The 13,181-nt window shown below is 39.2% G+C and overlaps 1 protein-coding gene across 3 annotated transcripts in view; it reads right to left on the bottom strand.

Moving 5' to 3' along the window:
* The window catches only part of cntn4 (contactin 4), a 149,850-nt gene that overhangs the window by 64,581 nt on the left and 72,088 nt on the right, over positions 1–13,181 (bottom strand). For all 3 annotated transcript variants that reach the window (XM_069714769.1, XM_069714760.1, XM_069714778.1), the window contains exon 5: positions 11,169–11,264. In XM_069714769.1, the coding sequence (XP_069570870.1) occupies positions 11,169–11,264 (96 nt within the window). The remainder of the gene's footprint in view (positions 1–11,168; positions 11,265–13,181) is intronic.

Here is a 13,181-nt window from a genome sequence, read left to right as displayed (position 1 = left end):
TAACGGAAATTAAATACATTTACAATACGGTTAGCTTACATAAATAATTTGAAATGAGTCAAGGCTGACTTTTTTTTTTTTTTTTTCACATGGGACAGAAACAGCGGTCTAATAAGATGGGAGTCCTGTGTTTCCTCCATCTGGCCACCCCCAACCTCCTTCCTATGAGGTCAAATTTGATGCTACGTTACCGGCCTTCCTCCTTTGCTTCCGTCATGATTACTATGGGTTGTATTAAGCTGCTTACACATATTACCCATATGGCCATGTTTTAGAGAAGGAGGAACTGATAATATAGCATTGCACTTTTTTAGCATTGTCTATTGAGGGGAAGTTGGTAACAATGATCAAACCTGATGCAGCACAATCACATATATATATGTATATATATATATTTATTTATTCCAGGCATTAAACTTGCTGGTCAAAATGGAGCATCTACAGTTCCCACAATGCCACTAAACTACTGACAGTTCGGTCAGTGATTTGGATAGATTATGGAAGTAGTGGCCAACATTATTTTCAAACGTTAGCCCCTACCGATGCTCGGCTGGGTTGCATTATTTGAGGCAACATTTCAAGCTTCATACATCTCCCTCTAGATACACAAACAACACCTGTAAACAGACTTTGGAGCGATGAAGACCATCGGGGTGTACTATGAAGCAAGTTCAACATAGCCAGGCTTTCTTTGCCTGAGATGGTTCAACAAAGCAGAAACTTGCAGTCTGAGATAATCAGTACTACGATGGTAACCCACTAATCTCGCTTCATAGTACACCCCTTGTGTATATTTTAATGCAATTTTCATGTTCTGTGGTATTTTGACCTGTTAATGAAAACCTGAGGAACGCTGAACAACATTTAGTCAACTTATTAAATAGTTGACTGTCAAAAACCAAATTGCAAACAAATTCCAATTCTCCCATGTCAAGTTTTCCTTTGTTTTACATCATTGTAAATTAACTTAAAACAAACTTCCAACATCTAGTTGAATCAATATATTTCCATTCATGAAACTAATAGAAGCAGAATGTTCTAAAGAATGGGAAAAAAAATCAATTCACTTGTGTGAGAAAATGATTTGCTTAAAATGTAATAGGTCCTTTTGTTTTTTCTTGAGAATATGACCATACATCAAGATACAATGTTGAATTTTCACATGACCATGTTTTGCAAACTGTGGCCTGCTCACCATTAATATAAATTGTCCTTCATTTCAATCTTACAATATAAACTCCATTACAAACACCATTTTAGGTTGACATAAGAATATTATATTTGTCCATACTACCACATTTATTTCATTCAAATAGCAAATTGGACATGGTATCAAAGGGGAACTTCATCTGTCCAAAGTCTGTGTTGGGGAGTACTGTATTGCCTTTTGAATAAAATAAGGCATCTAACATATTTTAACTGTAGGTTCTTGGAAATTGTGACAATAATGTTTTGCTATTTGCTAAATAATTGAGAAAATAATAATGCAAATAATTGGGAGTTGCAGCTTTAAACAAAAGTTGGTAACCACCGCCAATAAATACCCTGGTCTCCTTCTCTGTAGATGCAGTAATATACCTGTAAAGGCCAGCCACATTATGGATTCAACTTTAAACTGCAGTCCAGTGCTCTGTTTAGCAAGCTATCTATGTGGACGGAGCTGTCATGTTTTCAGCAATTGTTATTTTCCCCTTGCACAGCAGGTGACAACACATTTCTTCTGGGATGAAATCCCTACAGGCACTGAGGGATTTGTGTTTATGTAGCAGCACAGAGGAGCCTGAGGACACACCATGTGACTGTGGCCCAGCAGAGGGGATGTTGGTGCTTACACACCACAATAGCTACCATTAAGATAGGGGGAACAGGAACGTGCTTTACACCTACACACACGTGGAATCCCATGAACATATACATGCGAACATATGCTCCACATCTTTTGCGTCACCCTCCCTTTATTGCCTCCAAACCCCACAAACAGGCATGCACACACTCAAAATGCAACAATAAACACAGCTATGTGTACTGTAAACTTTAAGGAGCTTAAAAGGAGATTTAAGAAGCATGTCACTCACACATCTTCTGGGAAATGTGCACGCAGTATGCTCAGACTCTTCCGTGACCTTTTCATACGTGATTAGCAACTCCAATCAACTCACAGTGTCACTCTCACAAAATACAGCATATCCCATTTCATGCTGCTCATGCTGCTGTCATGTTGTTGGCTGCTTGTCAGTGAAGTTTCTCTACACTACGAGGTAACTGCTACATTATGTCAAAACTGTAAGGGTTTGTGGAGAAAGGATTCTGTGAGCTTGCCATGGATGCTTTGACAATGACATGTGATATTATTTCAGAGAGCTGAAGTGCCCAGACAGATTGAGGGAGAAATATGATTGAATATGGGATTGTGAAAGAAGATTACTCATGGAGATTGTAAATGTGTCGTCTGCTAATCAGATTAAGAGCTGAATAATCCCAGATAAAAAAAATTAAAAAAAAAAAAGAGTAACCACTGAATATGAGTCATATACAGTATCATCAAAAAGAAAGGCAGGAATAAATATGTCCTTCCTAATAGTGCAAAGAGAGATTCAAATGTGTCACCATTTCAGGGGGCCTTCAAAAGGAACTTCAGAGTGTTTCATTTGACAGGGAAGTCACAATTTGAAGGATACTGAAGTTGTTATTTAAACAAACATTGTTGCTATGTGACTGAGGAAGCAATGAATTCAGCAGACTATTTAAACCAAAGAATCATCATATAAAATAGCTTTGACAAAATTATGAATACCATAATCCTAATTGGAGACACCAAGAGCACCCACATGCGTATTTGCATTACTTCTATTAAATGTGACTCTTTATTCATCTATAAGTGGTTACATGATCGTTAAGAACACGTATTTATCTCAAATGTCATACAGATATACATTTATTTTTACATTACATTACATTTCATTTAGCTGACGCTTTTATCCAAAGCGATTTACAATAAGTGCATTTCAACCATGAGGGTAAAAAACCCAGAACAACAAGAGTTAAAAAAAAAATACAATTTCTTCAAGAAAGACAAACTACAAAGTGCTATCAGTAAGTGCCATTTTAAGTGCTACTAAAGTTCTACTGTTCAAGGTGAAGTCGGAAGAGGTGTGTTTTTAGTTTGCGGTGGAAGATGTACAGAGTTTCCGCTGTCCTGATGTCGTTAGGGAGCTCATTCCACCATTTAGGAGCCAGGACATCAAGCAGTCGTGATTTTGTAGAGTGTTTAGCTCACAGTGAGGGAGCAACAAGCCGATTGGTAGATGCAGAGCAGAGGGAGCGGGCTGGGATGTAAGGTTTGACCATGTCCTGGATGTAGACTGGACCCGATCTGTTCGTAGCATGGTACGCAAGTACCAATGTTTTGAAACGGATGCGGGCGGCTACTGGTAACTAGTGAAGGGAGCGGAGGAGGAGCGGAGTTGTGGGAGTGAATTTAGGAGGTTAAAGACCAGTCGAGCTGCTGCATTCTGGATGAGCTGCAGAGGTCGGATGGCGCTAACAGGTAGACCTGCCAGGATGGAGTTACAGTAGTCCAGACGTAAAATGACCAGAGCCTGGACCAGAACCTGCGCTGCCTTCTGAGTGATTTATTATGTAAAAATGACTTGCAGCTGACTAGCTGACTAACTACTGTAGAGACAATTGCTCTTTAATGATCTGCTTTGCTGGCAATAAGATACCTCATTTACTAAAAGCAAAAACTTCATGTATTTTTTACAAATTGTAGTTTCCCTCTTTTTGTTTAGCTGAAAGGTTTGTATTTTTTTGTAAAGCATGTTGTACTCAAGTTTATTCAAGTCAAGAGAATTAACTAAACGTTTAAAAAAATTGTGACACAGCTAACATGCTTTTAAAGCTTCACCTGTAGTATTCTTATGCCACGTTCACATTACATTTAAATGACCAGTTCGCGTCGACTGTCGAGTGGTAATTACAACTGGAAAGTTAAAATTTAGCTGACAGCTCCAAAATAACTGACTTTGTATCGAACTATTGACATGCTAGCAAAAAGTAAGCAAACATGGGTGGATTATATTAGGTCTGTTGTCAAAGGTAAATAAATGCTGGAATTTAATAGTGTAGTATTCAACAGGCGTTTTTACGACTGAAATGACACTCTTGTACAGTAGCCAAAAACTATGGCTACTGTACTTTCCAGCTGTAATTACCACTCGACAGTCGACGCGAACTGGTCATTTTTTGCTTGCTAAGTAGTGTGAAGTTCTCTGAAGAATTATATCTATTGTTGGCTCTTTCTGTATTGTTAGAGTTAAAGATGGTAATATGGGTCTCTTTTGGACCGAAGCGAATCCAGACTATTCTTCAAGTGCAATAAAAAAAAAAAAAGTACTAAGACAGCTAAAATGTACAATATTGTGTGAGATGCAGCTGCCATCCTGAACTGCCGTGAATGCTTGCTATTTATAAACGTGCAAATTATTCCCATCTTTCACCCATTCTATACAACATGGCAAAAGTTCCCTCTGGAGTCAGCATTGTCATGACAGTTTACGATTGGTCTATGGCACAAATTTGCCCATCAAAGATGAAAATGATACCACAATTTACCCCTGGAGTAAAACCACTGATCACAGTGATTCCATTGAAATGCATTGACTTTTCCTGGACATTTTGCCATTAAATGATAGGAGAGGCATGATAAATGCAGTGAATCATCTGCTATGGCTCTTACAATCACCATATCTCAACCCTTGCAACTGAACACTTGTGGGAGATTGTGGAGCAACTTGTCAGACAGTTCTCTGCTGCCATCCTTAAAAACACCATAGGAGGGACACATATTTTGGAAGAATGCTGTTTATCCCTCCAGTCGAGTTTGTCCAGGAATTTTACAGCAAAGTTCAGAAAATGTTGTGGAGGGAGGCAGTGTTTGTAAAACAGGTTGTGAAAACAGTACGAATATCATGACATTGTCATGAACTTAATCTTAAAAAAATTAGTTGACTGCAGATCCCTCGGCATTCACACAAACAAATGTTTGCAGCTTCGGAACAAAATCTGAGAAACACTTGTGTGATCCATCATTTTAAATGATGGAGATGTGTTCACTACAACATCTAAATAACTAATTTCATCAGGTAGCCTTAATATACCCATTTCCAGTCAAGGACACGTTTGTAAAATATTTACAGCAACTTAGAAGACATGTAGTAGATGTCTAATAGAAGTTACGTTTGGCAGTATCTGACCTAGGCCCTGGGAATGAGAACGGTTTGTATATTTATGTCATTACCATGTCATTTATCAGTTACCGTTGCTTCTATTGCTAAATTTACAAACTAGTAGCTATACACATGAATGCACCCTATATAGTCATGGGTTATAAGCGAAAGATGCATCCTCTTCCTGCGAGTAGCATACTAATACCTTCCAGTACTTCCATATTCCCTTGGAATCTCTGCATTACCATCCCCACCCATTTCCCAGGCCTTTTCTTCTGTCCGAACACGTCTTTCTGCTTGGGCGAGCCCAGGCTGCATAACGGGCAGGACAGCTGTTTGACATGCATAATGTGTCCTCTGAGAGCGCCTCTGGCAGGTGGAAACCCACCAGAGCCTCGGGCATATACTGAGGGTCCCGCCACTATGGGAAGGTCTGCAAACATATGGCATTGGATAGGGATGTGCAGAGGTTTTCCTTGAGGTGATTAAAATGCAACGAGGTCCTCATGAGGGAGGGAAGATGGCGTTGGTAATAATGACTGTCAGGCCGACAGTCATTATTCTGTTGTTATTGACTGTCAGGCTGCTGATGCCACACTGAGATGCATCTGCACTAAGCCAAAAGAATGTCATGAAATATGACTGCACATGACGTGAAAGATTTTCTGCAAATCTCAGCTTGTGGTGGAACATTGCAAGCACATAATACATATAATCTTTTTTTTATTCATGTTTTATTTTTCCATGTATAGTTAGCTATTCAGGGTTTGGAGCAGGGTTGGATTGCTGCCCAAAGCAACCAGATGAAACATGAAACTGTACAATATTCTTTCTATTCAGAAGCAAGGAAATTGTTTCTCAAATAGGACCTTGAATGGCCATCCCCCTTATCAGGAGAGTGTCAACTACACAAACAAACAGGACAACACAAAATTCCAAATTAATTTTGACCAATTGAAAATTGTCAGGACAGAAAAAGGTTTCTCTTTGGGTCAAATAGCCCTCAGAATTGGGAAAGATGCATTTCATGAATATAAAAGCATATTCTGTTGTTATCGCATCACATTCCCCTTTTAGACTGCCAGCAGACTTCTGTATTTCTTTGCATCCTGGACTCATTGCGCTATTGGCCTTACCCTCATTAGTCATCTTGTTACAGGAAATTTACTTGAAAACACATATCATTGCATATCTTCTGAAAGGCCAAACTGATTTGCAATAAAATGAGAACACAAGTCAGATTAATGACTGAGCTACTTCCTGAATTCATGTGCCTAGTAGAGCATGAAAAAGCTTTGACACTTGGGCACCACATATTTTTACTAATTTCCAATATAGTACTTCTAATCACATAAGCAGTCAAATCAATCAAAATAATGTCAATCAGTCTGTATCATTGACTTAGTGACTTTTAAATGATTGCTGCAAGTCGCATATTAATTGTTGACTATTGTGCGTCTTTTAGAAATGTGAATATTTATTCTACTTTCCAAAGCATCTCTTTTCTTCAAATTGTCTTTGTACAGTGTTAAAATTAGCATCAGCGAACAAAATATAGCAAAGACAGTTCAATTATTATTGCTTTGAAATGTTGTTTGAGTTCATACTTGAAGAGTCGACATTGTTTCATATCTTTGAATATCAGAAATAAACAACATTGTAATTAAAATGCATGACGACCTGATATAATAGACTGGTCATTTTTTGAATATTCTATAGTGAAGTGAAATAAATTGGGCTGCATGAATACTTTGTCAATTATTGCTACAAACAACTCTTACGGTATAATGTTGATAGCAATGCATTTGTTACACAATTAAACTGATTTAATACTTGTTTCACTTGGAAAAGAAAACAAATACAATGTGTTGACGGCCTGGCGATTTTCACTATCAGCTTGACGTCTGGCTTCAGGGGAGACATTTTAAGGCTTGTTGTTAGCTCAGCTAACCTGAGCTTTTCTGCAGCCTGCTGACCCAAAGTGCAACGTTGGGGCTTGACTAAGCAAATGGCCGATGCGGAGCAAGTATAATTCTGTTGCAGTCAATCATAGCACATGCTGTCGCTAACACACATGCAGGGTTTCTACTGATCCTCCCCATCCTCGCACTATCCTCTCGCCAAGGTTACTCACCTATATTGTCTATGACTCAAGAAGCACACTGCTGCTGGCTTACGTCTTTATATGTCTATGATTCTCAAAGTAACTCAGGCATAACCTGTACTTAGATTTTATTCATCACATCACACACATGCCAGCCGGATTTGCAGGCAGCCTCTTGCAGGCCACAGAAACAAATTGAAAGGGCTGTTTTTTTTTCCCACGGGCTGCTGCCGGAAAAGGCCTGCAATAGGATGTTAAACTTTTCATAACAAATCTAACCAAAAGAGCAAAGCAACGCTGTGTCACCATTTTTTTTTTTTTTTTTACTTTACTTCCGTGTCTGTGGATTTCAGCCTCAAGCTTATTAGTTCCTGCTGAAGCTAAAGCTATAAAACCACTCATACATTTGTACTTTATTTTTTTTCAAAAAGCCTTTGTGACATTCCAAAAACAGTGGGGGTACTGCAGTTTTAAGAAAACATTACTCAAAAGTAAAAGACTGCATATTCATAAGGGACATATTCTCAGCAGCGCATTTGGTGCTCGGCTGAGTATTTAAGGCATTACACAACAAACATGTTGTTTGTGGGATTAAGTGTATATAAACTGCAGTGTGTTTATGTCACCTAGTAGAAAGGTATAGAACTCTGTGACATGTGGATAAAGAAGCTGAGAACAAAGTCAATACTTGTTAGCAATAAATTGATGGCTTTAGATTCGATGTCCACACGGAAAACAAAAAATACTACCAGACATATTCTTCAAGGAGCTAAAAGCATTTTCTAAAGGCAAGCACAGCCTCATGCTACTGATATTTTTTTTACATGTGCCAGTAAAAACAACTATAAAATAAAATATGTCAAATTACAAACATGCACCGAAGCATTACAATCATGCCTCCATTAAACACAGCACTGCGTTGTTTCTCAGTGTGAGCTCCCACCAATTTTAAATCACTATATTTAATGCCCCTCATGTCCTTCCAGGCTAATGAAATCCAAGTGATTTAAGAATAAGAAATTTGCGGAGTTTTGGTTTTAGGTCAAAGGATAGTATACCTGGAATTTTCCCTTTGCTTTCGGCATGATGTGAAATAAACCAATCTAAACTGCCAGATTACAGACAGTGTTCCCTGCCACGAGCAGGGGCAAGTGCCATTTTAGATGCAACAAAGCAGCCCATCAGGTCAACAAAGAAAACCAGTACTGGCAAAATGTTTAGCTCTTTGCCTGCTGATTGATTGCTTTTCATTGTTGCCAGTTTGAATACTCTGATCCTCTGATGGGCTGCTTGGCTCAATGTGTGTGTGTGTGTGTGTGTGTGTGTGTGTGTGTGTGTGTGTGTGTGTGTGTGTGTGTGTGTGTGTGTGTGTGTGTGTGTGTGTGTGTGTGTGTGTGTGTGTGTGTGTGTGTGTGTGTGTGTGTGTGTGTGTGTGTGTGTGTGTGTGTTTAGTGCCAACAGCCTAGCCAGGATGTGTGGGGAAAGCCTGTTGAATCTTCATTTGGTGTGTGTTGTTTTATATTCTATTCTGAAAATGAGGACTGCAAGTGTGTAGTTATGTGCCGGTATTTACAGTATGTACTGGCACGTCAACCGTATTTCGGAATGCGAGTGAAAATTAAAGTTAAAGGGCTAAAACCTGCAATCAAAGACACCCTCAAACATTCTAAACCCAAATTTTAACGTGTGGGCACTGGAGCAGAATGAGCCAAAAAAAAAAAAAAAAAAAAATTTGAAATACTCTGCTTGAAGCATCCACTCAATGCAAGGACCAAAATAGCAACCAAGTGACTAGTTAGGTTATCCAACTGAATGAGATGGTGATAGAAGCTTCTATTACAACTGAAAGATGTAACTCACTAAAATGGACTTCTAATTGACAGCTTGTATTGGCTCTGTTTATTAGTGAGGAGACAAGTGTCTTGAGGGTGCTTTTTATGTGCCTGAAGATGCCTGACATGCTGGAATTATTTATCCGTTGGTCTTAAAAAACAAACCCAAATTGGATTACTTCAGCACAAATTGTCAGAAAAAGTCCATGAAGCAACTGTCCACAGAACAGAGAAAAAAAAAAATGCAGGCGTGTCAGCTGAACCAGTTGGAAATGAATCTAAAATTACAGATTGCCACAGAGCTTGCCAAATTTTCACCAGGTAAAACCCCAAGAGGATACAAGCTCAAAGTAATTAAAATCAATTCAAGGCAAGCATTAGTTTTACCACGGTAGGCCAGTGTATGAATCAGTGATATCTGTTTGGTGGATATCAGCTTGGGGGATGTAATCCAAGCAGCTGTTGCATTTAGTGGTTCCAGTAAGAGATGAGAGAAGGCTACAAAAGGACACATCTGCTGCAATTACAGAGACAATATAAAGAGCTTTGCTGGAAAGTTTGAACTCGGATACTGATGAGCTCAATGCCAAAAAGGCCCATTCAATGCATTCTTGGTACAAGTGTGTGCTGCAGATGAAGGAAAAAAAGCCCCATATATAGAAAATTACTTGTTTATGTGCAGTGTTTTAACAGAATTGCTGGGCATTTTGGGGAAACCCCCTTCTTTCTTGCCAAGATTATTCAGAACACTAATGCCACTCTCATTTCTGAAGCTACAGCTATAGATTTTTTTGAATGGGAGTGTTTTTTTGGGGGTTTTTTTTGGAGCCAGTCCCGATAGGCTCTTCGTGGTATTACACTGTTGGGGTCTTTGCATTGACTTCAATTTGTACATTTGTATATACAATCTTTAACAGGGACAATTTGTTCATGTAATTATTTATGTACATGTTTGATATTGACCACTTACTCCATAGCTTTTATGTACAGTATGTGAGACTTCCAGTCATCCCTACTTCAAATAGTTTCCAGTCTTAATGCCAGGCTAAGATCAGTAGAATATGGTTAGCTGGAGCTTCACACGTCCTTATGCCATTACCTAAATTCACTACTTCTGATGAGTGCTCTGGCAGGCCATCTGAAAATAATCCCATAGTTAATTTGATATTGGGCCTTAAAAAGTGGAATGTTTGGGGACGTATCTGGTTTGATTGACAGCCCTGTGGTGAAGTAAGGTTTCCTATATAGGTGGGTGGGAATAGTGTCTTGGGCAGTCAGATGCAGTCAGATCAAGTGGCAACCAACTTTGACCTCACCCATTGGTTTGTGAATTGTCGTTAAAGCCTCACGTTTGATTTGTTGGCCATCACCATCTTGATAGTTCAGAGCAGTTTGGGGACATAAGCGACCATATTTGGACGAGCTGGGGAGAAGTGGGCGGTGGACCTGGCTCAATCTGATTGAAAACCAGAGAAAACTATGCCACGCCCACTGATACTGAAACCTGACTGCACCCTAGGCATGTCAAATAAACCAGATATGCCCCCAACCCTCCCTGTCTTGGAGGCCCAACATCTGATGATGTAGTGGTAGTTTGCCGCTTGGCAATTTATTTATTTTTTCTCTAGCTGTCGACAAGACAAAAATAGATTTAGTGTTTGGCTCCTGACAGAGAAGCTGTCGCACTTCCCATGACCCAGCTACAACTAATCACACCAACACAATGCAAAAATCACTTGGAAAGGTTCCAGTTCCTAGAGCGAAAGATTTATGGTGTTGATAATCAAGTCAGAGTTGCCACTGAAACAGCTGGATCTTAAAAAGCACCAGTCCAAGAAATATCTAAGAGCTTTAAACTACAAAACACTTTAAACAACCCCCCCCCTCCCGCCTCTGTTACAGCTAAATCCTGTAATTTTCAGTGTGAAACAGACATCTGTTTGCTTTCCGATTAAGTCGAACAGCCATTTAAAAAACAAAGACAAAAATAATGCATTGTTTTACCTCCGGAATGGGGTGGAGGGCCACACAGCAAAACCACTCCTTGACCTTCACGGACTGATACAGAGCTTCTTCTGTGAGTCTTGAAGTTTTCCAGGTCTGAAAAATAAAATGAAAACAAACAGTCACAGGCAGATACGTCTGTACACAGAATACATGAAAGCGCTGTCATTAACAAATTGCTATTTTTCCTCACTGCTGTGTTTTCCTTCGATTGTTCTCCTATTCAAGGTCACATCATACTAAAACAGTGTGCAGCAGGCAGGGGTAAACACTGCTGGTTGCCCGTTTATTATAGAGCTCACACAGATAAACACACCACACACTCGCACAGTACCAGAAGGTTCCTGGCCTTTGTTTCTCTGGACTGCGGGAAGAAAGTGAAGCCTTATCCTGACAAATACAGTAAACTGTAAGGGCCAGGGTTCAAACTTGCAATGTGTCAGATCGCAGTGAAAACCACTGGACGTCTGTACTTCCCTCGTAAGCGTGTAAACAAATGATATACAGAAACATGAAGCTTTGCAGGTCTGCTATTGTACAGAACATTTTAAAAACTGAAAATAATACTTTAAGAATATCTGAACCTTCTGCAGCAACCAATATCAACGGTCTGGGTGGTAAACAGCCTTTGGCATCGCCTCAGGCCAAATTGAACCCCGCGTGTATCTGTGCTGTGGATATCTAAGACTCATTGTGGTGGTGCCACAGGTATGACAAATACGTTGATTTAAGGGGCCCCAATTGGGACATTTCCTGAAAAGATACAGCACAAACTGGTTAAAAAGTGTTAAAAGTTAAAAGTTTTATGGAAAGAGGCACAGCTAGAAAGAAAGAATTAATGCTAAAAAGTCTGAAAAAAAGGATTCCACAAACATGTCTGAACGGTTGTTCCTGAGGACTCTTGTATGTTAGACATCATATTAAGGTGGTGTTGGAAGGCTGGATGCTTTATTGTGAAATTAAATAGATAAGAATAAATGTGTCTTCATGATCCCCCACACACATCCACGCTGGGACTTTAAAGATGTTTGTGTGACTCGATATCATGACTATTGCCTCAAGTTTTAATATTGACTGTTGTGTTTGGAATGAAGGGCCTCTTCATTATTCACACGACCAAGTGACACACACATACTTTAACTTTGGTAATTAATATATGTTAAGAAGTAGGAAATCCCGACAGAAACGCAGACTAAATGTATTTTATTGATATTTTGCTGTTTTCTATGCATTTGTGCGTTGTCAATAATTGCCTCTTAGCTGACACTGAAGACACCCTGATCTGTAGATGAAGCACACATTGAGTTAGCAGGTTTGACTGTGCAAATAGAAAATACAATTTTTAAATTGTGCATTCTCTGCTACGTGGTTAATTGAAAGACTGATGTCTAGATGCAGGTTTGTGTAATGTTAGCGTAATATCTTACTAAGTTGCTTATCTCCCCTGTTGTGTTTCCTTTACAAGGTTTTCAGGCCAAGAGTCCCCAGAAAGTCAGAACACCATTTCAAGGTTCTGGAAGGTACCAAGTATTTGATTGAGGAGGGGGTGAAGCAGTTTTTCAAATTGAAGCTTGAGATGATTTCCTTAAATGTGATGGGGGAAACTTTTTTGAAACATGGTTATGAATTTTTTTCTGAAATACCATTGTAAATATTTCTATGTATGCAATTTGTTTGCTAGTTTTGCGATTTAGGGCAAGTCAGGAGCAGTCTATACAAGTCTGCTAGTTAACGTTAGGGGATTCTGCTGCCAGGACTTCATTCTACCTGTGGACCACAGTGGTTTTGTCTGGGCATCATGTTTTTGCTGTGTTTTCTTATAGGATAATAAACATGTGGTTGATCCCCACTTCATCTCTGCCGAAACCCTCCTGCTTTAATTTAGCCTTACCCAGGCATCTTAAGCGTAAGGCTTGTTATTCTCAATTATATATCATTGAAAACACAACAGATTACACTTAATCTGGAATCATGGCAAAGGATGTAATACACCTGTCTGTTCACTATTGTGTC

This window comes from Brachyistius frenatus, unplaced genomic scaffold (genome assembly GCF_029030835.1).
Source record: "Brachyistius frenatus isolate BFR_SWC_R1_liver_20210118 unplaced genomic scaffold, ASM2903083v1 Contig_4, whole genome shotgun sequence".
NCBI classification, from domain to species: Eukaryota; Metazoa; Chordata; class Actinopteri; family Embiotocidae; genus Brachyistius; species Brachyistius frenatus.
The sequence above is the reverse complement of the archived record's forward strand: the minus strand, read 5'-3'. Positions and strand labels throughout refer to the sequence as shown.